General features: G+C 31.1%; 1 protein-coding gene across 3 annotated transcripts in view; it reads left to right on the top strand.

Moving 5' to 3' along the window:
• The first annotated feature begins 2,433 nt into the window (after nt 1-2,433).
• Nucleotides 2,434-27,133, top strand: part of LOC134687446 (serine/threonine-protein kinase 33-like) — a 33,466-nt gene continuing 8,766 nt past the window's right edge. For 2 of the 3 annotated variants that reach the window (XM_063547751.1, XM_063547752.1), the window contains exons 1-5: nt 14,326-14,362; nt 19,572-19,792; nt 22,899-23,003; nt 25,823-25,961; nt 26,651-26,733. In XM_063547751.1, coding sequence (XP_063403821.1) covers nt 14,341-14,362; nt 19,572-19,792; nt 22,899-23,003; nt 25,823-25,961; nt 26,651-26,733 — 570 coding nt within the window. In that variant the 5' untranslated portion in view covers nt 14,326-14,340. Of the gene's footprint in view, nt 2,663-14,325; nt 14,363-19,571; nt 19,793-22,898; nt 23,004-25,822; nt 25,962-26,650; nt 26,734-27,133 lie in introns of those variants that run through there. The other variant, XM_063547753.1, reaches the window with a different exon arrangement.

Raw genomic sequence — 27,133 nt, 5'->3', positions numbered from 1 at the left:
TTTCTTATAAACAGAATTACAAGAGGTTTTACTGCTTTCAAGAATTCATACAGGTAATTTGCAAGTAAACTGTGAGAAATTAATTTGCTTGTTTCTTTATGTGGAGTATAACAAGTAGTGTTTAGTATAGACTATATAACATAGATCTTCGTATTAAAATATCGTTATGGATATTTACAGATTTCGGTGTCATGAGTAGGCACATATCTCCCCAAACAGTGAATATTGTGTGTACTTGGAGAAAGATTTTTATATGAGTAAATGGAGTTCTAGGGTATATATTAACTAGATAGAATGATATAAATAATTGAAAAGCATCTAATTGTTCACATATGGTCTTCTATGATAAGGCGAGTTTATAATATCAAGCCGTTAATTGCACTGACTTAAAAAATTGTATGAGACTCCAAAAAAATGTCGTCAATAGATAAAAGAAGATGTGGTAAGAGTTCCAATGAGACAAAAACTCTCCATCTTAGTTTCAATTTGTAAAAGTAAACCATTATAGGTCAAAGTACAGTCTTCAAAATGGAGCTTTGGCTCACACTAAACAGCAAGCTATAATGAGCTCCAAAAATAACCAATTCAAAACCATTCAAACAGGAAAACCAACGATCTACAGAAATGTGAAAAACAAAAATCAAGAAACACTCATGAACATCAAACGACAACAACTGAACACCAGGTTCCTGACTTGATACAGGTGCAAACAAATGCAGCTGGTTTAAGCATTTTAATAGGTACCAACCTTCATCCTTATCTAAAACAATACATAGAAAGACACACTATAAAATATCAATTGAAATGGCTTAACTCAATCAAAAGAAAATGAATTACCCAAAGACAAACATATCAAGACTGTACTTAAACCTATAATGGTTGACTTTTACAAATTGTGACTTCGATGGACATTTGTCTCATTGGCATTCATACCACATCTTCTTATACTAGTACCTATAAAACAAAAGATAACCGTTTATAAGGTTACTGTATTTGGGCATCCACATAAAGATATGGCAGGATTAGAATACTTTTCACTTGATAAAGATTTAAGGTCAAAGGAATCTGTATAGGTAACATACATGTCCAAGACTATTCCAGATGATATCGGATATCATCCAAAATGTAGACACAATATTGAATCAAAATCTATGTAAAAATCTTGTACAGATATGACATATCCAGATGTCAATTTCCATGACAAACCTAATGTCAACTGGATACCCATGTAATCAAATGAGAACAAGACCAGTCAGTCCGATAAAATTAAGACTGAGTAAAAAGAATGATATAGGGTGAGATGATTGCTGACTTATAATTAATTTGGTAGTGTTCATTGGATTTATACACATTGGCGGATCCAGGGGGGGGGGTCTAAACCCCCTTTTTTTCGGCCGATCAATGAATTTGAATGGGGACATATAGTTGGAACCCCCCCCCTTTTTCAAAATGGCTGGATCTGCCCATGATACAAGACAATCAAGTGGTCACCCTTCTACAAATTAATGTATCCTTTCAAAGTTGACATGATAATTTCACTGCAGTGAAATAAGGTTGCAATAGACAGTTTTCATCAATGACGATGAGTTTAAAAAGATATCTCATTTTTTCACCAAAGGGAGATAATTTGGAGCTTTTTCAATGATAGACAATAGACAATATTTATTAGCACAAACACATTTACATTAAATGGTAATGGCATGCAGTATTAAAAACAATAAACTGACAATTGAGTTTAATTGTATTAGAGTGACTGGTATTCACAGTGAAGACTATAAATATGTGTGTATTGACAGTTAACACATTAATGTTCACGAACAAAAATAAAGAACACAAACAAAAATGTTAGGTTGCATATTAAAAGAAACACAAGTTATACAGAATTTCTCAATAAAAAAAAAAACATTCATTAATATATACTTTTAATATGTTTGATTTTTATAATTTTTGCAGTCATATGCCTAAGTGTTATAGCTGACTGCAATTTAATAAAATTGAAATTAAGATTTTTAGGCAGCAACCACATGATTTTCTGGGGGGGCTATGTTTTGTTTTTTCTGGACAATTTTTTTTTTCGGCTGTGGCGAAAAACAATATTTTTTTTCGCGACAAGGCGAAAACATTTTTTTCTTTCAATTTTAGCATTACATATAGTGGCAGCTGAGGGTGAAACAAGCAATTTTTCTCTCTCAGAATCAAAAACAAATTATTTTTTCTCCCAAAACTGGAAACAAACTTTTTTTCCCAAAAAAATCCATTTGATTTTTGTACCATACTATAAAGAAACAACTGAATTTGTTTTGTACTTGCGAGCTTCATATTAAAATACTTGTCACGTAATTTTAAATTTCCCGCTAATAAACTTTAATTTTCTACTCGGATGAGATTGTATACTATTGAAAAGTCTAATAAATTCCGAAAGCAAATATGTGTATCCGGTTGCGTAGAAGAAATGCGCACATTCTTAGAAGCAAAACAGCGCCTATGGCGACCCGAATTTCAAAGTGGCACCGCTAAATAAGTTACAATTCTATAAATGTTTAGTGAGCCCATCATGATTTTATGCTCTAGCATTTCAGGATTAATTTCAAGACATTAATTTTAATTAGAAGAGGTGATCCAAACGTTCAGTTAGGCTTCTAACAGTCTCATGCGAATTTAGGTGAGATAACTTCAACAAGTGGTTGAGAAATGAAAAACTGCAAGTTTCTTATTTATTTACACTTTAAGATCGCACACTATTTTGTTCATATGATTTGATTTATAAACCTTATATGGTATCATTGCCTCAAACAGAGTAATATTAGGGATGTGTTACCTGTGATTGAAGACAAAGTCAGAAAATCTTTATAATAACCCTGCTTATCTCTGTGCATGTGCAGAATGCTTACAATTTACATGAAACTTAGGTCAGGAGCAGAAGTTGCTTTCCCGTCAGTTACTTTGTCTTGCCAATCGGCAAACCTACATAGCATACTACTCTAAATATCTGCATATAACAATGTTAAATCTTCTATAATTTGCAGATTCAAATATTTCTTCTTTCCTCAACAGAATTCTAACACATGCTATTGGGATAACGAGCCAACAACACCTACACTGTGTCTAAGCTGAACTAAAAATTATGCCTTCAGTGGCCTAGTAAACACATGGTTAAAGGGTACAACAGCACAAAAAAAAATAAAAACATGAACAAATGTAAAAGATTTTGGATATACTTTGTACTTGTACAATGAACTCCCCGGTTTGCGCACGGTTGGTGATATTGCACATTAGCTAATTTTGTCATATGAACACAGTTACACAAATAAAATTGTATTTGCAATCGTTTTAGCCTGTCAAATGGATAAAAAAAAGAATGATATTGATATAGTTCAAGAGTTTATTGATGCAATCCCTTGATTTACAATATTTGGTCAAATTCCATTAAAAAATTCCATTATCAGATAAAATTTGAATCAGATTCAAATGATTTTTGCTCTGCATCCTTGGCAGTGTGTTTGGTTCTTATTCAGCTATATTTGTAGTATAAAAGTAGCACTGTAAATGTGTAACTAAATTATCCTTCATTTATAAATAGTAAAGATTTGGAATAAATCTTATCTTGACATGTGTTACAATGTAGTCTAACTTTGAGTTCGTGAAAATGGTAATTCCTGTCGGTCAAAATGAGGCTCAGACCCATATTTTGAAAGCTGTTGAAATAATACATATATATAAATTATTAAATTATTCAGTTCAAGATATGATGCCTCAGAAACTAATATTAAGAGAGAACCATTTGAATCGAAACCTGTTGCTAATATGGTCTTGCATTAATTTACGCTTTTTGATTGAGTTAAGTCTGCCAATTGATATTTTATTGTGTGTTTTTCTATGTTGTGATGTTACATATGTATGCTATTGTTTCAGAAAAAGGGAGAAGGTTTGGATCCTTTAAAACATTTAATTCCACTGCAAAGTGCAAATGTTTGCACCTGTCCTAAGTCAGGAATCTAATGTACAGTAGTTGTCATTTGTTAATGTAATTTATATGTGTTTCTCTTTTTTTTTTTATATATTATTAGACTGTTGGTTTTCCCGTTTGAATGGTTTTACACTAGTAATTTTTGGGGCCCTTTATAGCTTGTTGTTTAGTGTGAGCCAAGGCTCTGTGTTGATGGCCGTTCATTGACCTATACTGCTATAATGGTTTACTTTTTTTTTTTAAACTGTTATTTGGATGGAGAGTTGTTTCATTGGCACTCATACCACATCTTCCTATATCTATTGAGGAAATCTTTCCTTTATTGAAAGTAAACTATTTTTCGAAGACAGCAAGGAATTCACAAGATATTGGAGGAACGAAATAAAAAATATGTTATAAATTTATAACAGGTTACAAATGTATTAATGACAGATTTTGTAGGACTGACAAATAATTTTGGTCCCATGACAAAAAAGGTTTTCACGAAATTATAATCTTGAATGTTATTAAAATTATCATGAATTAATAAATAGGATGGTTAATTTTTCAATATTTATGTGTGGGAGGAGGAATACATTCCTTAAATATGTAAGCATCCTACATGTATGTGGAACCATGAGATACAGGGAATAAATAGGTAGGGATTCATTCTACGTTTTTTCTGTATAGCCAGTCAAGGTCGTTAAAAACTTACATAAATTTTGTTGTATATTTTTTCATTAACTTTCATGAGCAAGTCTTTCGAGCCTTGACCAACCCTTGTCATGCTTGTTATGATCTCTTGCTAATGGCTTAAATTGAAGGTCAAATGAATACCTATTCAATGAGGTAGAATTATTAACTTGCAAGTTCATTTGACTATAAAATTACATACAGTTTGAAAGAAAGGTGTCAGAGACACATCTCTGTGTCAACAATATATTAACTCTGACTCATTTTTCTTTGAAAGACATAAAATTGCTTAACAATGTTGTAATAATTTCATGGAAAGGGTGGTAGGAAGGTTACATTATGATCTTGTCTGTTTAACCTTTGGTAACTTTTTGTGTCATTTTACATATACATTGTAGCTTTTGTATGAAGGAATAATAGTATGTTTTGTCTGACACTTTATTACAGTTGGTTATACAATTAACAATTAATTATAGTTAGTTACATGTATACAATTTAAAAATGAATAATTATGCAAGAATTTAAATACATGTATATAAACAAATGTACAATAAATTACTGTGTGTTTTAATGTGTTAATTACAATATATATACAATGTACCTGTTCAGCCCAGTTGAATATTATTCATATGTAAATTTTTTATAAATTACTATATTTTTAACTTCTTTTTAACGGAAATCGGATTAAAAGTACAAGGAACTGAACATTTTTCTCAGCATCCCTTTGTATGCCCCCAGGGTTAACCCTTACTGTTATGAACCCTTGTAAAACAAGACTATTATGGTATATATATAAGTAATGCTCACTATTACCACAAAACTCAGTTTATTCTTAAACTTTGGTACATGTAGCTTCACTTTTATAGTTCTTGAGTTCTGTCCCTTTATAACATTTTATGCTTATGGGGTGAGGGCATTCAGTTAGTTTTTTTGTTGAACATCACCAACAATGCCTGGACAGCACAGATTGTAGTAAAATATCAGAGGTGTCAATTAATTTACATGTAAATGTACTTGGTAATGATATATAAATTGAGTCTTTTAATCCCTCCTCATGATAGACTATCCTCACTAGAGGGTCTAAACATATTTTAAGATAAGATCTTGTAACAAATAGAGGATTTTGATTGGTGCTTTTTGGATGAGATATCCAACTAGCTGGTAGTTTAATGTAAGATAGAAAAATGTCCAGCTGGATCTGATTTATCAATCTATAATTTTTGTCGAGCCTTCGACTTTGGTTGAAAAAGCGAGACTAAGCGATCCTACATTCCGTCGGCGTCGTCGGCGGCGTCAACAAATATTCACTCTGTGGTTAAAGTTTTTGAAATTTTAATAACTTTCTTAAACTATACTGGATTTCTACCAAACTTGGACAGAAGCTTGTTTATGATCATAAGATAGTATCCAGAAGTAAATTTTGTAAAAATAAATTCCATTTTTTCCGTATTTTACTATAAATGGACTTAGTTTTTTCTGCGGGGAAACAAAACATTCACTCTGTGGTTAAAGTTTTTAGAATTTTAATAACTTTCTCAAACTATCCTGGATTTGTACCAAACTTGGACAGAAGCTTGTTTATGATCATAAGATAATATCCAGAGGTAAATTTTGTAAAAATAAAATTCCATTTTTTCCGTATTTTACTATAAATGGACTTAGTTTTTTCTGTGGGGAAACATTACATTCACTCTGTGGTTAAAGTTTTTAGAATTTTAATAACTTTCTCAAACTATCCTGGGTTTGTACCAAACTTGGACAGAAGGTTGTTTATGATCATAAGATAGTATCCAGAAGTAAATTTTGTAAATAAATAAATCCATTTTTTCCATATTTTACTTTTAAATGGACTTAGTTTTTCTGCGGGGAACCATTACATTCACTCTGTGGTTAAAGTTTGTAAAATTTTAATAACTTTCTTAAACTATCCTGGGTTTGTACCAAACTTGGACAGAAGCTTATTTATGATCATAAGATTGTATCCAGAGGTAAAGTTTGTAAAAAGATTACTCTGTTTTTTCTGTAATTTACTTTTAAATGGACTTAGATTTTCTTACAATCATAAAATAGTAACAAGAGGAATATTTGTATTGATTTTTTTCCTCATTATTGTTGAGCCTGCGATTTACAGCAAAAATAGGCGAGACACTGGGTTCCGCGGAACCCTTACAAATTTTTCATTGAAAAGGCTTTCTGGCGTTTATGTTTCCAACTCTGTACTATACTCGTCTATAGAGCAGTGAAATATAACAACTGATTATTTGGGCATAAAGGATGATGAACATATTTCAACCAGTGGAAAATTTGAATTATGAGGGATTTTTCATCAAATCTTGCAAAGTATTCTGGTATTATACAATAGTCAATATATGCTCTACTCGACTTTGTGTGCAACTTTGTTTTAACAATTTTCAAGTCCTAGGATTTAAGAAATTAAAAGATACACCTTTTCTTATCATGGATTACAAATTTTAATAAAAGTTGAAATGCTATTAAATATAGTTATTCTGTAATAAGTTATTTTTATCTTTTAATCCATGCTAATCTTTTAGCTACTGTTATGTATTCAATGAATTTTAGTAACCGTTCCGGTTTTGTTTATTTTTAAGATTACTGATAAACACTTAAAACTCCCAATATTTTCATTCTTTCAGTATTAACTGCTAGCGTTTTTGTTCTCACCTTGGAATTTATATGAAAATCCAATACATGCAAATTAATTTCAAGGATTTTATTTTGATATTGAACAAAATCAATACACCTCAACATGTTTGAATTAAACTTAAATCTGAAGAGATGACATTGCTGGGCATATTGAGAGCACTTTTTGTTGTTTTTTGAAAAAATCGATATGTGTCTAATTTTAAATGTCTTTCAATTCATAACACTTGTCTCAATATGATGTCTATTCAGTCTGTTTCAAAGTACCTGTTTGGGTAACTAGCATATATGCTTTTTTGTTCATTTTTTTTTTACATAAATAAGGCTGTTAGCTATATATATAGTTTTCTCGATTGAATTGTTTTACATTGATTTATCGGGGCCTTTTATATCTGACTATGCGGCATGGGCTTTGCTCATTGTTGAAGGCTGTACGGTGACCTATAGTTGTTTATGTTTGTGTCATTTTGGTCTTTTGTGGATAGTTGTCTCATTGGCAATCCCACCACATCTTCTTTTTTATATATTATTGCGTAAACCCCTGAGGGTTTGAGGGTTTACGCAGTATATATTGGACGAGTGATGTAGTCTTTCGGAACACCGGATGTTATTCGGAACACTTTTGTTCTTTCTATGAACACCTTTCAAATACATGCGCAATAGCTATGACCACCTTTCAAATGCATGTGCAATAGCTTACTTATCTGTTGAATATGCATTAGCATCTTAAGTTGCTATAGAGATATTTTACGTATGATCTGAAATTTATTATGATATAATATTTTCTTGCACAGTTACAAGCTGCTAATATTAACCTACATGCGTAGTATTTTAATTAGTCAAAAGATGTAACCAGCTGTGTTTAGATATGAGTTAAGATTGCATGTAAACAATGCGCTTTATATAATTTCTGAACAAGAATAATTAAAAATAAAATTAGAGTTTTAGTAGCATTTTATTTTAGATTTTACGCTTAGTGAAGATGTACATGTTGTAAAAAGCAAGCTATTTATTTTTTTATACTGAAATTAAAGGGAAGTCCTTCTTGCATAATGATTAAATTACAGTTTGTTTTTTTTGGTTAAATATTGCAACTTTAATAAAAAAAAATAGTTATTAAAAATAAAATTAAATAGATATTGAATATGAAAAAATAAAATATTTTGAACGAGAACAATTAAAAATAAAATCTTTAAAAAATAGTATTAGCACTTTTTGAAATGTTACGTCTAGGATAGACCAAGGACATGGACAAATAATCATAAAAATGCCTCAGATAGGTGTAAAAACAAGTTTTTTTCAACAAAAAAAATCGTGGGGGGGAAATAACCGTGACTGAAATCTAAATCTAAAATTTATTTTTAAAAAATACACATTTGACCATGCAGATGTAAGAAATGATACTTCAAGCAATGAAACAACGATGTACATGTGCCACTTTAATTACGACTGATAACCTAAAGTTGAATCATGCATGCATTTTTAGCAGACTTTACCAGGTCTGCGATAAGATATCGAATATAAAAAAGAAAGTATTGTTTGGTGTCAATGAGACAACTATCTACAAAAAACCAAAATGACACAGAAATACAAACTATGGGACTAGACATAGAAGTAAAGGAACTACTCCCATTAGTTTGAGCTGTACACGATCTTCAAAAATATCCCGCCTGCCTCAAAGGTGCATAAGATCGACCATGGTCCAGCACTAATGATACAAGTATCAACCACGAGTTGTTACAATGACGTGGAAGTAAGTATTTAAAGGCCATCGAGCGGCCTCCAACAATGAAAAAAAAACATTATTGAGTCGGCTATTAAATGCCCCGACCATTCAGATTTAAAAACAAAAATCAAACAAAACTAAACAGCCTTATTGATAACAAAATAATTTACGAAAAAAACTTGACCAACATGAATTATGAACAACAACCACTGTACTACATGTTCCTGGCTTTAGAATGGACATTGGCACATAAACAATGTGGTGGCCATAAACCCAATCCTCCCAAATGAACCAAACCTTAAGGACAACACATCGCAAGAAAAAACTGTAAAAAATCAGTTGCAATTTGCGTCCCTAAAATATGGGTACGGTGCACAATAATCACTTACATATAAAAACAATAGACACAAATCACTGAAATAATCGCACTTACCGAAAGCTATTTCAAAGCTTGTGAACATGTAGACAAACCAGTGGACATAGACGGACTGGTAAACATGTAAACAGACGGGCGAATGTGACAGACTTATTGACAAACATTCACATATAGACAGACCTGCAGTTTGGAATATAGAAAGACAAGGAGTAACGCTTAGGTACGCTTTACGGACACCCAATACACGCTTTAAGTTCGTTTGCACACCATACAGATATGAGTGACAGACTGACTGCATCAAAATTACTAGCATATTGGTAGCGTGCATGATTTTTCTTACCACGGCCGACGTACGTCGGATCTATACGTTGATGTGTGAAGCCGGTATTACATTAAGTAAACAGGCAATTTCAGTTTCTAATTCTTATGCACAACAAAAGTAATATAAGACAATACATCTTTATTAAACAATTATCTTATATATATATAATGCCAAACAAGCATTTGGGTTTACGATTGCATTTCTTTTTTTAAAGAAAGCAACTTGTTTTATAATTTTTCTTTTAGCTTGCATTGCTTTCTCTAGAAGGCTTGTCACAGTGATTTAATTCTGTCAATTGGCTCATTTACTTGCAACATTTTCATAAAAATGTAGGTTTTCAGTAACAAATTTTGACAACCATAGATTAGTGATGTTCAAATTTTATTAATTGATTACAAAGACAAATTAAGGCATAAAGAGTGTGACCAGTCAGATGTCTGTGTATAAAACATGTCCTGCTGTGCATGTGAATCCATAGACCATACTAAAGTCACAGTTTGGAACAGGACACAATCAGCAAAATTGCAAAATAGACAACAATTCTGTTGAAACAGACAATGTATTTATGAACCAATTTGTGATTAGTGTACATGTTTTGAACTTGAGAACACTTCAATTTGTTTGTATATTATTTTCAAATTTATCCTTTTTAAGATACAAAGTTAATCTTCTTTTTACATCAAAGTTCTCTTCTTTACTTTCCTGTACAAGTTTTAGCGATCCAAAGTTTTCAAAATAAGGAACACAGCATGATATTGTTTAATCAGTAAATATGTCAGTTTGTACATGGTACACATCTATGGATATTTAAACATAAATGGAATGGATATTATCTGCTTCATTGCTTCATTAAACACATTCATTAAACTTGTGGTAATTAAGTTGCAACAATGTGCATGCTTTTTTTTCTGAACTGGTCAACCAGTTAATAGAGTTATTATAATATACGATTTATGTGTTTATGAGATATTAATTAATTAAGTGTGTTATATATGTTGTCACTTTGTTCTATGATCATACATAATGGAAGAAGTTACTCATTGTTATTCAGCTTGAGTAGCCAGTAATGTCTTTTATCTTTTCCTAATTATACACATTTTTGTATGTATAGATATAAGAAGATGTACTGTGGTATGAGTTCCAATGAGACAACTCTCCATCCAAGTCACAATTTGTAAAAGTAAACCATTATAGGTTAAAGTACAGTCTTCAACCTGAAGCCTTGGCTCACACCAAACAGCAACCATAGCTTACCGCGACGCTAAAAAGGCCTGGGGAGAACACTGAGCTATAAAGGGCCCCCAAGAATTACTTGTGCAAAACCATTCAATGCGTACAACTAGTTTTCTTATACTTGTGATTTCAATGTTGTATTTTTGGTATCTTCAAATTTTGTCCCCTTTTAAGAGTTTTTTATACGACCGCAAAATATGAAAATTTTTTCGTTGTATATTGGTATCACGTTGGCGTCGTCGTCGGCGTCGTCGTCGTCCGAATATTTTTAGTTTTGCGCACTCTAACTTTAGTAAAAGTGAATAGAAATCTGTGAAATTTTAACACAAGGTTTATGACCACAAAAGCATGGTTGGGATTGATTTTGGGAGTCTTGAACCCCACATTTTAGGAATTAGGGGCCAAAAAGGGCCCAAATAAGCATTTTCTTGGTTTTCGCACAGTAACTTTAGTTTAAGTGAATAGAAATCTTTGAAATTTTGACACAAGGTTTATGACCACAAAAGGAAGGTTGGAATCGATTTTTAGAGTTTTGGTTGTAACAGTTTAGGAATTGGGGGCCAAAATAAGCATTATTCTTGGTTTTTGCACAATAACTTTAGTTTAAGTATATAGAAATCTATGAAATTTAAATACAAGGTTTATGACCACAAAAGGAAGGTTGGTATTGATTTGGGTAGTTGAGATCCCAACAGTTTAGGAATTTGGGGCCAAAAAGGGGCCCAAATAAACATTTTTCTTGGTCTTCACATTATAACTTTAGTATAAGTGAATAGAAATCTATGAAATTTAAACACAAGGTTTATGACCATAAAAAGAAGGTTGGTATTGAATTGGGGAGTTTTGGTCCCAACAGTTTAGGAATTTGGGGCCCAAAGGGTCCAAATTTAAACTTTGTTTGATTTCATCAAAAATTAAATAATTGGGGTTCTTTGATATGCCGAAAATAACTGTGTATGTAGATTCTTAATTTTTGGTTTTGTTTTCAAAATGGTTTACATTAAGGTCCAAAGGGTCCAAACATAAACTTTGTTTGATTTTGACAAAAATTGAATTCTTGGGGTTCATTGATATGCTGAATCTAAAAATGTACTTAGATTTTTAATTATTGGCCCAGTTTTCAAGTTGGTCCAAATTGAGGTCCAAAATTAAACTTTGTTTGATTTCATCAAAAATTGAATAAATGGGGTTCTTTGATATTCCAAATCTAACTGTGTATGTAGATTCTTAATTTTTGGTCCAGTTTTCAAATTGGTCTACATTTATAAGGTCCAAAGGGTCCAAATCATAATGTGACATAAACCTATGTTGTGTCAACTATTTAATCACAATCCACATTTAAAGCTGTATCAAACTTAAAAGTTGTGTCCATACTTGTCCCATCTGTTCAGGGTTCTACATCTGCGGTCGTATAATGCTGCGCCCTGCGAAGCAACTGGTTAACATATATGCACATATGTAAGATGGTGATATATAGCCTTTATAAATAAATCAATATAAGATTAGGACTGACATTTGCTGAGTTGTACCATAACAAACAGTTCTGTCACATGCAAAGTTATGATAAAAAAAAACCTGCAAGTCCAAAATATTCTAAATTTATAGTAATATAGAGAAGATAAACCTGCATGTATTATGAAATAATAAATCTTTATGAGTTACAGGAAGGGCATAAATGTTCTCTCTAAATTATCTTTTTAATTTATGGATACATTGTATGCTCATCATGCTCATTAGAGCCTTCAATACAGAGTCAAGTCAGCATGAGGCTAAGGCTGATATTTTGTTGATTATTAAAAAAATCTACATATATATGATCAATAACTAACATGATGAATTGCATGTAAAATACCATCACTATAAAACTTATTCTGTAAGTCTTTTGTAAGTTATGGATGGATAGATTAGCACTGGTTTATTCTTTGTATACCGGTACATCATGTAAATGAACCATAATACTGTAAACCAGTATACATGCTACTGTTAACATGGTTAAGTAAAGTCTACATATTATTTACCACAAATCAATATTAACGTCTTAAGTTCATGTCAAAGTTTTATGGACGAACCAAAATAAATTTTGTTTGAAGTGTCAATATTTAGTTATAATTGTCATCAAAGCTTTGTGAACACATTATTTTCTTATCTAAATATTACCTAGAAATAGCCTTTTAATAATACACACGACTGTCATGTCCAAAATTATGAAGACATGAGATCAATTTTGATAAAGCAAACACTTGATATTTGAAGTGTTTAGTCGCCTTTCTATTGTATCCAGCTTGCCTACAACAAAGCATAAATATATACTATGTTTGCCATTAGTTCAATATTTCTATGCTCAGTGCTAAATTAGACAATTTGAAGTATTTAATTTTACAAAAAATGTCCCATATCCATACACACAGGCTCTAGTAATTTGTTTATTTAAGAATTTCTAATTGTCATTGCAACTACTGAATACAGCACATTTTATGAGGTTATTTAGACTGGTCTGATGATAGCTTAACTTAAAAAAATTCAAAATGCAAGCTGTTCAAAGTTTATACAATTATAAAAATGTATTTGTTTTGGTAAAGAAAGCCTCTGTTTGTTCAGTTTAGCAATTTTATGTGGTATGGTTATTTGTTGTGGAAGCCAGGGTTTCTTTATGTGGTATGGTTATTTGTTGTGGAACCCAGGGTTTCTTAAAGTTACAGACAAAATTTATATTAGAAATTCTGTAAACACAGTAAATCCAGTGTGCCATGCTAGTGTTAGTTTTCATATGAATTGTGTTACATTTGTCTTTTCTGGATATTTTAAAGTTGAATGTGTGACATGGGTTTTGCTTATTGTTGAAGACCAAACAGTCACCTATAATTGTTAATTCTGTGTCATTTGGCCACTTATGGGGATCTTATTCATTGGCAATCATACTTCGAAGATTATTTTTTTTATAATTGTGAAAGTGTTTGTATTCCCTATCTTAACTAAGCTTGAAAGATAGTGAGCATATTCGGTGTCGTGGAAATTAAATTTTCATTAAGCTTGTCTCATATTTCTATAATTTCCATGTCTTTGTCATCAAATAATTGTCAGTTGACCCAATCAGATAAATTTAAAGGACACTGTGGCATAACTCAAGTGTGTAAATGCTGTCCTGTTAATCTATTATATGCCTTCATCAGATAGCTTAGTAGCTCCATTGTTCTGTTATAATGTTCAAATAAAGAATACATGTTCGGTGGATTTTATTATAGAACGTGCCTGCCTTATATATCTTTGTGTGAAGAATAATGTCAAACAGTTAATATGCTTTACTATGGTTATTGGATAATATTTACTGAAATAATGAACTGTACTAAATAATATTTGAGAAGTGAATATTTTTATATACAAACATGGAATATAAAAATAATTCTGGTAAGTATGAATTTAGTCTTGGATACTTTTATAGATCATGATACTTTATAAGGGATTGTAGAAAAGTAAGAGGAATGTGAAATGTAAAATTCATGAAATAAGACTCTCCATAATAGAATTCCCACCACCTAACTCTTACTCAGAGCTTCAAAAATGTACCTGCATTGTACAATGTATGTCTAGTAATGACTAGTTATGTAGAGATTTTGAGAAATGATGTAAGTTGGCCTGTACAGAATTTTAAGTTATATTCTTTTTATGATAAAATCATTTATATGACTTTTTTCTCCTGAATACTTGATGCTGTTTATTTTTAAGCTTAAAAATTCCAATACATAATCAGCAAATTTCAGTGTAATTACAATTCTTGAATTGAATTAAGAAATGAAACTTCAAAGATATTTTATCCTCAGGCACAATGTGCTGTGTATTTTATAAATGTTCATGGTATAGGCAGTAAAGATAAAATCTCCTTTTATACTATAACTATGTTGAGAATTTTAGTACTCACTACTGAGTACTGTAGCTACTGGAATTCATATACAAACTATCCCTGTAATGGTGGCCATTGGAGTGGTAATACTCTTTGGAAAGTTGTCCATCTTGTTGGTCACATTTCCTGTATCACCAGCTTAGTACCACGGTGGATAGTGCAGCACATGCTTAATCTTTGCTCTAGTTATATTATTTGCATAAATTATCTATGAAAATAAAAAGATGTGGTATAATTGCCAATGAGACAACTTAAGCTTTCCATCAGAGTCCAAATTACATAAGTTTACAGCTACATGTATTGGTTAATGTATTGTCTTCAACAATGATCAAAACCCATGTTGCATATAGTTCTGTATGTCAGCACTTAACATTAGTCATTAGTTTACTAAGCTATTTGTTGTTCTCCACCTGTTAATTTTACGTGTAGTAATGTACTTTAAAATAGTTCCAAACAAATTAAAAACAATAGTATAATACTATAGGTACATATTACTTGAGAAATACATTTGTAACTACATGTACTACATGTAACTTGTATACTGTAACCATCTGTGAAATGAGGACCAGAGCATTACCTTTCATCTGTTTAATTTTATTTTCTTGTATTTAGTTGTGCTTCAAGCTTCTTGCATTGTTACTTCAAAAATAAGAATATTTGGTATGATTGTAGTCCAAATAATTATGACGTCTTCAGTGGCGGATTCAGAAATTTTTCTAAGTGGGGGCCTGCTCCAGTCATGCTTCAGTGATTCCCTATATAATCAACCAAATTTTTCCCACAAAAGGGGGGGGGGGGCACAGCCCCCCAGGGCCCCCTGCATCCGCCTATGGTACTCTTGAAAGGCTATTTTATTGTTTGATTTGATGCCTTAACACATCAGAAGGCGTCAAAGCAAAAAAAATAAAATAGCCTTGCAAGACGTCATAACTATTTGGATTAGTATGATTGTTAATGAAGTAACTCATCATCAGAGACAAAATGATGTGATCAGCACAACATAGGCTAATGACATGACATTATTTTCATTTTGGGGTACAAAGAATTAAATTACACATAGACCTCAGACTCCTTAAGATTCTGAAGTGGGAAATTAATGATTTACATGTATATTTGACTGATCACAATATTATTAGCTATGGATTCGGTTCCAGTGGTGGATCTAGCCATTTGAAAAAGGAGGGGCTCCCAACCCAGGACAAAGGGGGGTTCCAACTATATGTCCCCATTCAAATGCATTGATCGCAAAAAAAAAGGGGGGGGTTTGAACCCCCGGAACCCTCCCCCTGGAATTGCCACTGGGTTCCATACAGTTTTATTTTTCTCAATTGGCATTAATATGTTACAATCTTATTTGCTTTTAAGTCATCAGTCACATTGTTGATCTACTCAGCCTTTATCATTTAGATATTTTACCTTAGCCATTAATTTTATTTGGCGTCTTCTCATGTATGATAAATACAAAAATATAGTAGTTGAGTAAAATGCTTTAAATATGAAAATGTCTTTGAAGCGTTTTTATCTGTTCTATGACTGGCAGAGAAATGAAACCTTTTGTCATTACTTGTTTACAAGATTTTCACAATCTTAATGTGTTTAGAAAATGTGTTTGATTACTGAAATTTGTATAAAATGGATAATTTGAATCTGGATTAGAAGTAATGTTTTTTTACTGTGTCACATATAAATTCTATTGGTATATCCCACAATTATTGGTTAAACAAACCTATATCCTTTATACCTATAATTAGGTCAGTTAGAAAACTTTTCAATGACTAAATAACTTTAAATTAATTATCTATGATTTGAAAGAAAGCAAACAAAAACATTTAGGTTTTCTGTAGACATTTTATACAATGTTGTTTGGTTATCAACACATTTAAAACTTAAAACTTTGAAATTAACTTGAAGATCATAATCGCGGTTCACGGCCTTTTGACTGTAATTAGCAATGAGAAATGATCGAAACACTTCCATACACAACGTAACTACTCAGTTGGCTTGTAATGTTTAAATGTAAACACAAAAGCTTTGTACTTAGGACTATTTAGTATTTGTTGTTAATCCAAAAATTACAATTTATTTTACATAACATTCATAGGGTACTTATTGAACAGTATCTTAAGTCTTTGTGTCATTGACAAGTGTTGTATCAGAATGTTAGAAGGACACCTGGAAAGAAATTACCACACTATTGAAACGCACATTTTTTACAGCTAAATTTGGTCTCATTTTAAACTCACAATGGATATTGATAGTGTGTCATTTATAAAGTAGTGCAGGATTTATTTGTTTTTTTCATTTACGTGTAAGAATGCATGTTTTACCATTCGATCTTTGAAGTTGGAATCTAGCCCTTTTGAAAACATTATTTCCATGATTGTGAGAGACTGATTTAGTGCAGTTCAGGATTAGTGGAAACAATTTTAGGATAAATAATTGTTATATATATTACAATTGTCATTTCTTCTATCTGAAGTGAAGATATCTAGATTTCTTTGTAAAATAGACAGATACCAGCATACAAGTGTTTGTTTCAACACATGGTAAGAATTTGATTGGAAAAATGGAAAATGAATGAAGTGGGATTAAGTTTGAGTTGATAAGATTATAGTATTTGAAATTCAAGGTTTTTGCTAAAGCCAGATAATCCCAATTCTTACTGAGGACACACTTTATTAACTATATCACAAAAAACAGGTCTCAATTTGATAAACATGTACATGATAAAGGAGCTACCATTTGATTTTTATGGGGGGGGGGGCTAGGATGAAAAATTTTGTCCTGCATTTTTTTGTAGTTGTAATCTCTGTCCTACCTTTTTATTTTTCACTCTATCCGGTCCTGCTTTTTTTTTTTGCAAGTGTCTCATCCTGCCTTTTTTTTTTAATCAAAACTCCTGTCCTGCCTATTTTTTTCAAATTTCATCCTAGCCCCCCTATAAAAATCAAATGGTAGCTCCCTAAAGGCAAAAATAGAATGAAATCAAACATTGATTTTTTGGTTTGATTGCGAGCATATCCATATTTATCCATGTTTAATTTTACCCTCATAATAGTGATTACAATTTTGTGAGAAGCTGTTAGGTCAGATATCCTATGTGTAAAAAATCATGTTTTATTCCTATTTCTTGACCAATAACCATTGATACTGATGTGTACCTTCATAGTCTGCTGTAGTCTTCATGACAACAGCCCTGACAATGCACACAAGTGCTAGGGGTGCAATCAACAGTTTTTTACGTGACGTCATTCTGTAACAGGGCATGTAATAGTGGACCCATCATGCAGAAGTCAGATATTCATAGTTATATAGATATCTATACATCAATGGAAAGATAATTCTATGAACTTTCTGAATAAATAAAAAAATATCCAACATCTCTTGTTTTAACATGCAAATTGGTACAAGTTATCAGCTGGAAATTAGGCATTTTCCCCCTAAAAAACCTTAAAAACAGACCACCTTTGGACACATGGATCAGTAACCTGTGCATATATTTGAGATTTCTTATACCGGGTAATATGCATTTCGAAGAGCTTGTCCGGCTGATTTAAGAAAATGTAGTTTCAGCCTACGTTCGCCTGCTCCGAAAGGAGCTATCTTACCTGACAAATCAAAGTGCTTTTTGCAACAGGTGAAAATCAGCTGTTTATGGAGTTGCCTCCCATATAGAAGGAAGTCACAAAAACATTTTTTTTTTTTAAATCTTGACAAAAGTGGCATTTTAATTGAACTTTAATATATGTTTTTCACATTGAACATAAAAAACAATCAACTTTTTCATTTAGTGGTATATAAATAGCAGGGAATTCCATCAGTATGTAAATCTCACTGGGGAAATACCCCTAGTTTTTAGTACGAAACTGTTTATAGCACCCTAGGACACCCCATATTTGGTGCTATCTTTGAAGAGGATTGTAAAGGGCGGATGTCTATGGACACACAAGAAATAAAATCTTTGTTACATGGTGAAATAGCTTAAACTATGCTTTCTTACCAATTTGCACGTAACACAGTGAATAACGAGCAGGCAACTTCTTCAAAAAGTAAATTTAGAAAGTTATTTTGGTTAATTTGTTTAAAATATTGCATAAATCATTGCTAAAACTTATAAGTTGATCTTGAAGCATGCATAAAATTTATATTACTTGATTGCATAAAATGCAAACCCAATTTGTGAATTACATGCTAAAAGGTGCTAAAAAATAGTAAATATTTCCTTAAGTATGTATAACATGTAATGATCCATATATACGTGATGGTGTGTTTCAAATTTATTGTCTAAAGTCGATTAAATGCTGTGAGTTTAAAACTTATTACCATAAACACTTAGCTAAGAAAAAATGGGCTTAGGTGTAATGATGTCAGTAAATGTTAATTATGATGAAATCATCAATATTAAAGATGAGATCTATATTAGAATTGATGTGAATTGCTTCAGTGCATTGTGGGAAGGAACTTGACAGGGTAATTATGATGCCAGTATACAAGAAAAAATATTTTGGTAAATTGTTGTTACAATTTTAAACATTTGATATCAGCACAGCAATACACACATGTGTTCACATTTTGGTCTTACATTTATAAAGCCAGTTGATTTTATAAGAATTTTTGTTTTTTTGTAAATGAATGTTAATAGATGCATACATGTACATTTATGATTTATATGGCTTGCGTAATTGAAAAATATAAAACCAATCTTTTACTTTTCAGAATTTCAGATAAGATCCATTAAGATGGCAAACAAGATGCCTCGGAAGGGCAGTGCAGAAAATTCCAGTATTCCACATACCAGAATAGACGAAGAATCATGGATAAATAAATATTATGAAGTAGGTGAAAAGATCGGCCAAGGAATGTTCGGAAAAGTTTTCAAAGTGACACACAAGGAAACAGATGAATATTGGGCCATGAAAGTCGTTAATAAAGAAAAGGTAAATATACCTTGTCATCAGAAGAGATCATTTATATTTTTTATGGAGCACTTCAAACATTCTGCATTCATTGAATAATAGTCGATTAATAGACTATAATTTATGATTAATAATCTGCTTGTTATTGAATTTGCTATTAGTTTGTATGGACTATTTGTAAAATATCTGTCTGAAAAATCTCTTTTGTAGATTATATTTGTTAAATATCCAAAGATTTATGGTTTTAACCTTGAAAAACTGATATTAAAGTTCATGTTCAAAAACCTTTATAGAGATACATTTTCAAATAAATATGGAATTCATACAATTTAATCGTGAAAGATTGACTAAATTTTATTCTTTATTATTTTAAACTCTTGAAGGAAATTTAAGGCACTAAAATGTATATAGATGGAGAAATATAGGTTTCAAATTCTAACAACTAAAAACTTATCTATAAATTGATCACTTTTGGTGGAAACTTGATGTAGATCATTTGCTTTCAATTAATAAAATAAAATGTGAATTCCCATTCTTGTTTTCATGCTATTACAAAAAAGATATCACATTTGGTTGAATGTCATTAATCATTAATGTCTGAATTGTCCTGAATATTTATGAAGTGTTTGCCACTGGACATTAAGCAAACAACAATCAATTGAAGGCATTGATGCTTTCATGTAGCTATGGCCTTCAAACATTTTTTGATTTCTGCTTTATTGAATATTGGCAATTTTTCTCTCTAATATATCCTTAAAGAAAATTTGAAATGGGTAAATCGAGCGCATAAATAACATTTTAGACTAGAAGGACTTTGAATTATAAAAATGGGGAACAATTTACACATTTTATATGACAATTTCATAAAATATATTCAAATGTCATACAAATGGGAGTTTTTAACGACCTTGACTGGTAATACAGCCCTTGCATGGTCGGTCCAAATGTCATGAAATTTGTCAGTGATATTTATACAAGGAAAATTAATGTTGCAGGGTTGCCCAATATCAATGGAAACACATTTGCTTATAGTGCAGCTGTTTATTGCTTTGCTTATACATCAAGCTTTATGTTTTCACAATACATGTACATGTACCTATTGGTAAATTTTTATTTCTCAGCTGCAGCTTGAATTCATCTCTTCAAATGATCAACTGGTAAATTTGTCTTACCATTGCTTGAGTAAAAGGTTAATTGATTGATGCATGTGCAGTGTTATAAAACATAGACTAGTGATTGAATTCCTTTTACATGATCAACTGAATACATGTACCTAATTATCTAATTACACTAATTAAAAAATGTTTGAATTGGATATGAGAACTTGAAATTTTCATAGTGATTTAAAAAAAAAAAAAAATCCAGTCCATTGTTGTAAACAACCCTGTTAGTGACCTTGTACAAATGTATGTTCTTTTATTATAACTTCTTAAGCTAACTGTCATTAAATAAAATTAAATTTATAACATGATATTTCGAAAATAGTTAAATGATCCGTATTATAAGTGTGTAAAGCTTAATCCTCGTAATTATGTTCAAGGTAGATGTAAACATTTATTTGTAATGGTGGAATTACCATTACTTTTATGATATGTTTTAGGAAAAGTCTTTTTAAGGAGAAGTTTAAAAAAAAAACCTAAATCATTATATTATCTATACTTTCACTATATTTGAGAGTACCATGTTTTGCATTAAATTATATTACTTGCCGAAATCACTCGACTTAAATTGATAAAATGTACAGTGTATTTGTTTTGCTCAATCACTTGTAGAATTGATAACAATATTATTATATAAGAACTTGATTATGGTGGTGTAAGCTTGATATTTTCATTGAAATACATGAGGTTTGGGTATAATCTGTTTTGATTTGAATCCAGCATTTACTTTTTATTTCATTGAAATTTGAAATTTATGTGAGAAATAGACAAGGTCATTGATCCATGGGTTGTTTACTGCTACTTGATGTTGCTTTAATCTGTAGGGTGGCCACATATCCTTAAGAAAAGAGCTTAGAGTGAGTTCGAACTTTTTAATGTTAATTCCATTCATATAAAGATACATTGAAAATAAAAACAGAAAAGACTAGATTTTGAATGAACTCTATATAGTTCACTAAGTACATGAAGCTGTCATTGAGTGAAAGTTTTATTTTGCCTCAGTTATATAGGTGTAGGTAAAAAGATGCATGCATTTTCCTGTCATCAAATATGAATATGACAATACAAGAAATATAAAAAACACAATTAAAATAACATTTTTATTTGCCCCGTATTTTCATACTTCTGTTTTGCTAACATCACATAGATATTGGAAGATGTGGTATGAGTGCCAATGAGACATTCCCCATACAAGTGTATAGTGTGTGGGCCTTTTCAGACGGGAGAAGTTAACTTTGTAAATAACCTTAATGTGAGATGTGATCAAGCAACTTGTTTAATATTTGTACACATATTTTTTTTCAAACTAGAAGAATGGCAGTTTTTCTGAAAAATAGAGAATAATATTCGACTTCTAGATTTCTGTCTCGTCTTGACGGAGTAAAAAAGTAGAACATAGGTATGCTGTTTCCTGCATCAGCAGCAAGGTCAACAAATTATTAAAGTTTGTGGTTAGGTCAATTTAAGGAGTACCACTAATGGTCAATCAGCAATTTTTGGTACTCAGTTGTATAAGCATGGACATATCTTGATTATTTGACCCCATAACCTCAGTTGTGGCCAATTGACTTAAACTCTTTTGCATAGTTTACATGATGAAGTTGGTGACGAGGTCAAGAAAAAGGGGACCACTCATGATAAGGCATTGATATTTGGTATGCAGTTGTTTAAGCATTGGCATATCTCTTTTCCATAGAGATCATTTGGCCTCACTCAGCCCATCAGTTATGGTCATGTGTCTGAAGAATTTCATGAGGGCAGACGTGACTGTCTTTTAAGGAATTCGATTGTTTTTATTAAAGGCGGATATTTTACAGTCTCTGTTGTAAATATATTTCAACTTGGCTAGATTCAAGGTGCTTTTTAAAAGATAATGATATAGGCAATGGAAAAGACCATACGTTGACCCATGCTCCTGGAACATGCATTTTATAATTTTGTAATATTTTTTTTCTCTTTTTTACCAGGCGGGTGGATCTGCAATCAAATTACTAGAGCGTGAAGTGGCTATACTGAAAATGGTCGACCAGGACAATATCATCAAACTGAATGAAGTTTTTGAAACCGGTAAAGTAAGTGTTTTTAAATAACCAGCTAAATCACTAATATATCTGTAAAAAGTGCTGTCATAAATTTTAACTATTGAGTTAGAAATTTATTAGGGTTAAGATACATTGTATTGTTTTGTGTTGTTGGAGATTAACAAAGGGAAGTTTTATGGTCTGACACCTTTGTATAGTTACTTGTGAAGTTAGACTGATAGTAATCAAGACACCTTTCTCATAAAGTCATACAACTTGAAAGAAGTTTAATTTTAAAAACTATTTTTAAAACAATTGTGAACTTGGACTGATTTTAGAAATATGAACTGTTGCAATAAAACTTGTTTTGTTTGAGTTAACAGTTATAAAAACTGTTTGGTTGATTGAAAAAAGTCCCTGTTTACAAATTACAATGTTTTTAAAATCAAAAGCCATAATTTTATTTACACAGTTTTATACCTAAAATATAAAAACATCAAAGACCAATATCTAACTATCTTGACTAGAATCAGTGTAAAATGTAACTTTTTGGAACTTGTATTACATTATTATTTTAGGCTAGATTCATAAAGAAAAAGAATTTCTAAATACTTTAAAAATTTGTTATTTTTTTTGTGAATATCGACTACCTTCCTTCAGTAAAATCATTGCAAAACGTCAACTCTTGTGTTACATTATCATTTAAAAAGCTTTTAACCAAAAAAGGAATTGCCTGAATATTTTCAAAATTTTAATTTTGATAATATTATTTTTGTTAATTTCATGACATATGTCAAAATGTCAACTTATTTCAGCCTCTTCATTAGATATGCCTTCTTAACAAATAAATAAATTCTTTTTTTTCATATTTTACTATAAATGAACTTAGTTTTTTCTGCGGGGAAACAAAACATTCACTCTGTGGTTAAAGTTTTTAGAATTTTAATAACTTTCTCCAACTATCCTGGGTTTGTACCAAACTTGGACAGAAGCTTGTTTATGATCATAAGATAATATCCAGAAGTAAATTTTGTAAAAATAAATTTTCATTTTTTCCGTATTTTACTTATAAATGGACTTAGATTTTTCTGCAGGGAAACATAACATTCATTCTGTGGTTAAAGTTTTTAGAATTTTAATAACTTTCTTAAACTATCCTGGGTTTGTACCAAACTTGGACAGAAGCTTGTTTATGATCATAATATAGTATCCAGAAGTAAATTTTGTAAATAAATAAATTCTTTTTTTTCATATTTTACTTTTAAATGGATTTAGTTTTTCTGCAGGGAACCATTACATTCACTCTGTGGTTGAAGTTTTTAAAATTTTAATAACTTTCTTAAACTATCCTGGGTTTGTACCAAACTTGGACAGAAGCTTGTTTATGATCATAAGATTGTATCCAGAAGTAAATTTTGTAAAAAGATTACTCCGTTTTTTCTGTAATTTACTTTTAAATGGACTTAGATTTTCTTACAATCATAAAATAGTAACAAGAGGAATATTTTTATTGATTTTTTTCCTCATTGTTGTTGAGCCTGCGATTTACAGCAAAAATAGGCGAGACACTGGGTTCCGCGGAACCCTTACAAATTTTTTTAGATAAAATATGTTTAAAATAAAATAAATCATTCTGATGAAAAAATTGATATAACTGCTAGATTAGTTCTAGGATTACAGAGAACAAGAGTTGTTTAAACAAAAAAAAACATGTATATTTAAATTGAACTTTTTGTCCTGTTGTTCATTGAAAATGCCAAAATTATGATTTTACATTTAATGAGTTAACAAGTTTAAAAACTTAATCTTAAATTGTAGGATTTAAATGGTTCCTTTTTAAATGGTTTTTATTTCTCTATAAATCTCACTAAAGTACACATAGAAATTAAATAATTTATTCCATACTTAATATGCATGCTGTTTAATGATTTGAAAGTAAACAACGGTATTAAACATAAGATTTTTAAGAACTCTATGGTACCAAGCCCAAACATGTAGTTAATTAAAAATAGAATTTATTTCTTAAGAGAAAATTAAGTGTCATTTTTTTTTTTTTATTTCTTCAAACAAATTATTAGTTGTTTGACTGGTGCATCTTACATTTCTGTATAAATATGATCCACGTAGGTCCCTGCTAGGACAAAGAAAACTGCATAATATTAAGAAAATTAAGTTTAATTTTAGATTGCATAATTTTAAAGTACATTCTTCACACAGAGATTTTTCTTGTGGAAAACACTTTTAATAGTATGTAATAAAAAAATGTTGGCACTTTCAGTGAAAAGTAAAATAACAAAGATACTGAACTCTGAGGAAAATTCTTAAAGGTAGTTCTCTAGCGCTCATAATCTTACGAGATCATGGTTGCCCTTGCATCGGTGCATATAAGCCAACACATTTGTACATATGCACTTGAGCTACTTTCTAAAAGTGTATCATGAGAATGGCAATGATTTAGCTGAATGAACCAGGATTAGTCAAGCCCCTTCTTACTATGAATGTACGTCAACATGATCTTCTAATCTATCTTCAAAAAATTGTAAACCCTACAGATCAAAGTGCTTTTGTAAGTAATTGTCAGACAGTTATTCCAGTGATTCATTACACATTGGGGCCTCAGTGGACGAAAAGTCTTAATTAGTCCAGCTACTGTATCACTTAGCCTGTTAACACTGAGGTTGTAAGTTTGAATCCTGCATGTGGCAGGTTACTCCACTACAAATGACTTTCACCCAGGCTTCTTCCACCATTAAAAACTGACCACCACCAAATATCATCATAATTTTTGTCGAGCCTGCAACTTGAGTTGCAGAAAGCTCGACATACTCACTGGCTTGTATCTTACAGAAAACATTTATTTTCCATTTCAGAAAATGTTTTTAGTAATGGAATTATGTGAAGGGGGAGAACTAGCTGATGTCTTACGAGAAAAAGAGAAATTTTCAGAATCAGATACAAAAGTTATAATGAAAAAAATGTTTGATGCAATTTCATATTTACACAAAAAAGGTAAGAATCTGTCTAAAAAATGAGAAACATTCATGAACCACATCATCAAACGACAACCACTGAACATCAGGTTCCTGAATTAGGACAGGTTCAAACGCAGCGGGTTTAAACATTTTGATATTGCACTTGATGAAAAACCAGGAAACACTCCATTAAAAAAAGGATAACTTTTGGAAAGGTTTCAAAGGAGGATAACCTGCAAGTCTAAGAATGATAACATCAAGTAATAGACGCTTCAAATATCTTTCCACAAAAAGGCTACACCGAACACTAGACATTGAGCTACACATATGTACAACATCAATAACCCTTATGTGTAACATGTGTTAACATTCTTAAACAGATATAATATTTCTAATAATATTAATAACAACAATTCTAGAAAAAAGTTTAGCATTGAGAAAAGTGCTTTCAGATACAAGTGGTGCATTGAGTTATATAAATGTATCCTTTTAATGTCATGTTATTGAAGAAGTACAAATGTATTAATATTTGATGTATGTTGTGTATTGCACTCATAGTAAAGAAAAGTTAATGAAGCTTATCCCTGGTCTATTAGTTAAGTTTTTAGATGTTCCTTAATAGAATTTAGATTGAAGTTGTAATTTGTAATAAATAAAACTATTACTGTGGTCTGTGATCATAAGCCAATTTTTTGCTTTATTACATGTTTTATTCCTACATTTCAGATATAGTTCATAGAGATTTAAAATTAGAAAATATTCTTCTTAGTCAAAACCCGAAGGATCCTGCAGATAAACTTCACATAAAGGTGAGAATTCTTGAATAATTAATGTTGTAAAGAGGTGTAAACAGATATCAAGGGATATTGATTCTTCAAGCCTAATGATCACTCTACTTTTTATTGCATGATGATATTGGCATCAATACCTATAAAACTTCCATATTAACATGAAACAATTTGTAAGGCATCCATATTAATTAGATGAAACTGTTTATTGCTCCGATTTCAGATGTAAGGGTGTAATTAAGCATTCTGGTCAGGCAAGATTACTGCTAAGATGAAATAATCATTACTGAAGGGAATAAATGTTAAAATCATGTAATTTGAAATGAATTAGAAGCAATCTGAAAGTTTTATCCTGTTCGAGGCTGAGCTTGGATTAAAGAGTAGAAATTGCCTCCATTACAACAAAAATTAATGTTAAATG

Source organism: Mytilus trossulus, chromosome 10 (assembly GCF_036588685.1).
Source record: "Mytilus trossulus isolate FHL-02 chromosome 10, PNRI_Mtr1.1.1.hap1, whole genome shotgun sequence".
Taxonomy (NCBI): domain Eukaryota; kingdom Metazoa; phylum Mollusca; class Bivalvia; order Mytilida; family Mytilidae; genus Mytilus; species Mytilus trossulus.
The sequence above is the reverse complement of the archived record's forward strand: the minus strand, read 5'-3'. Positions and strand labels throughout refer to the sequence as shown.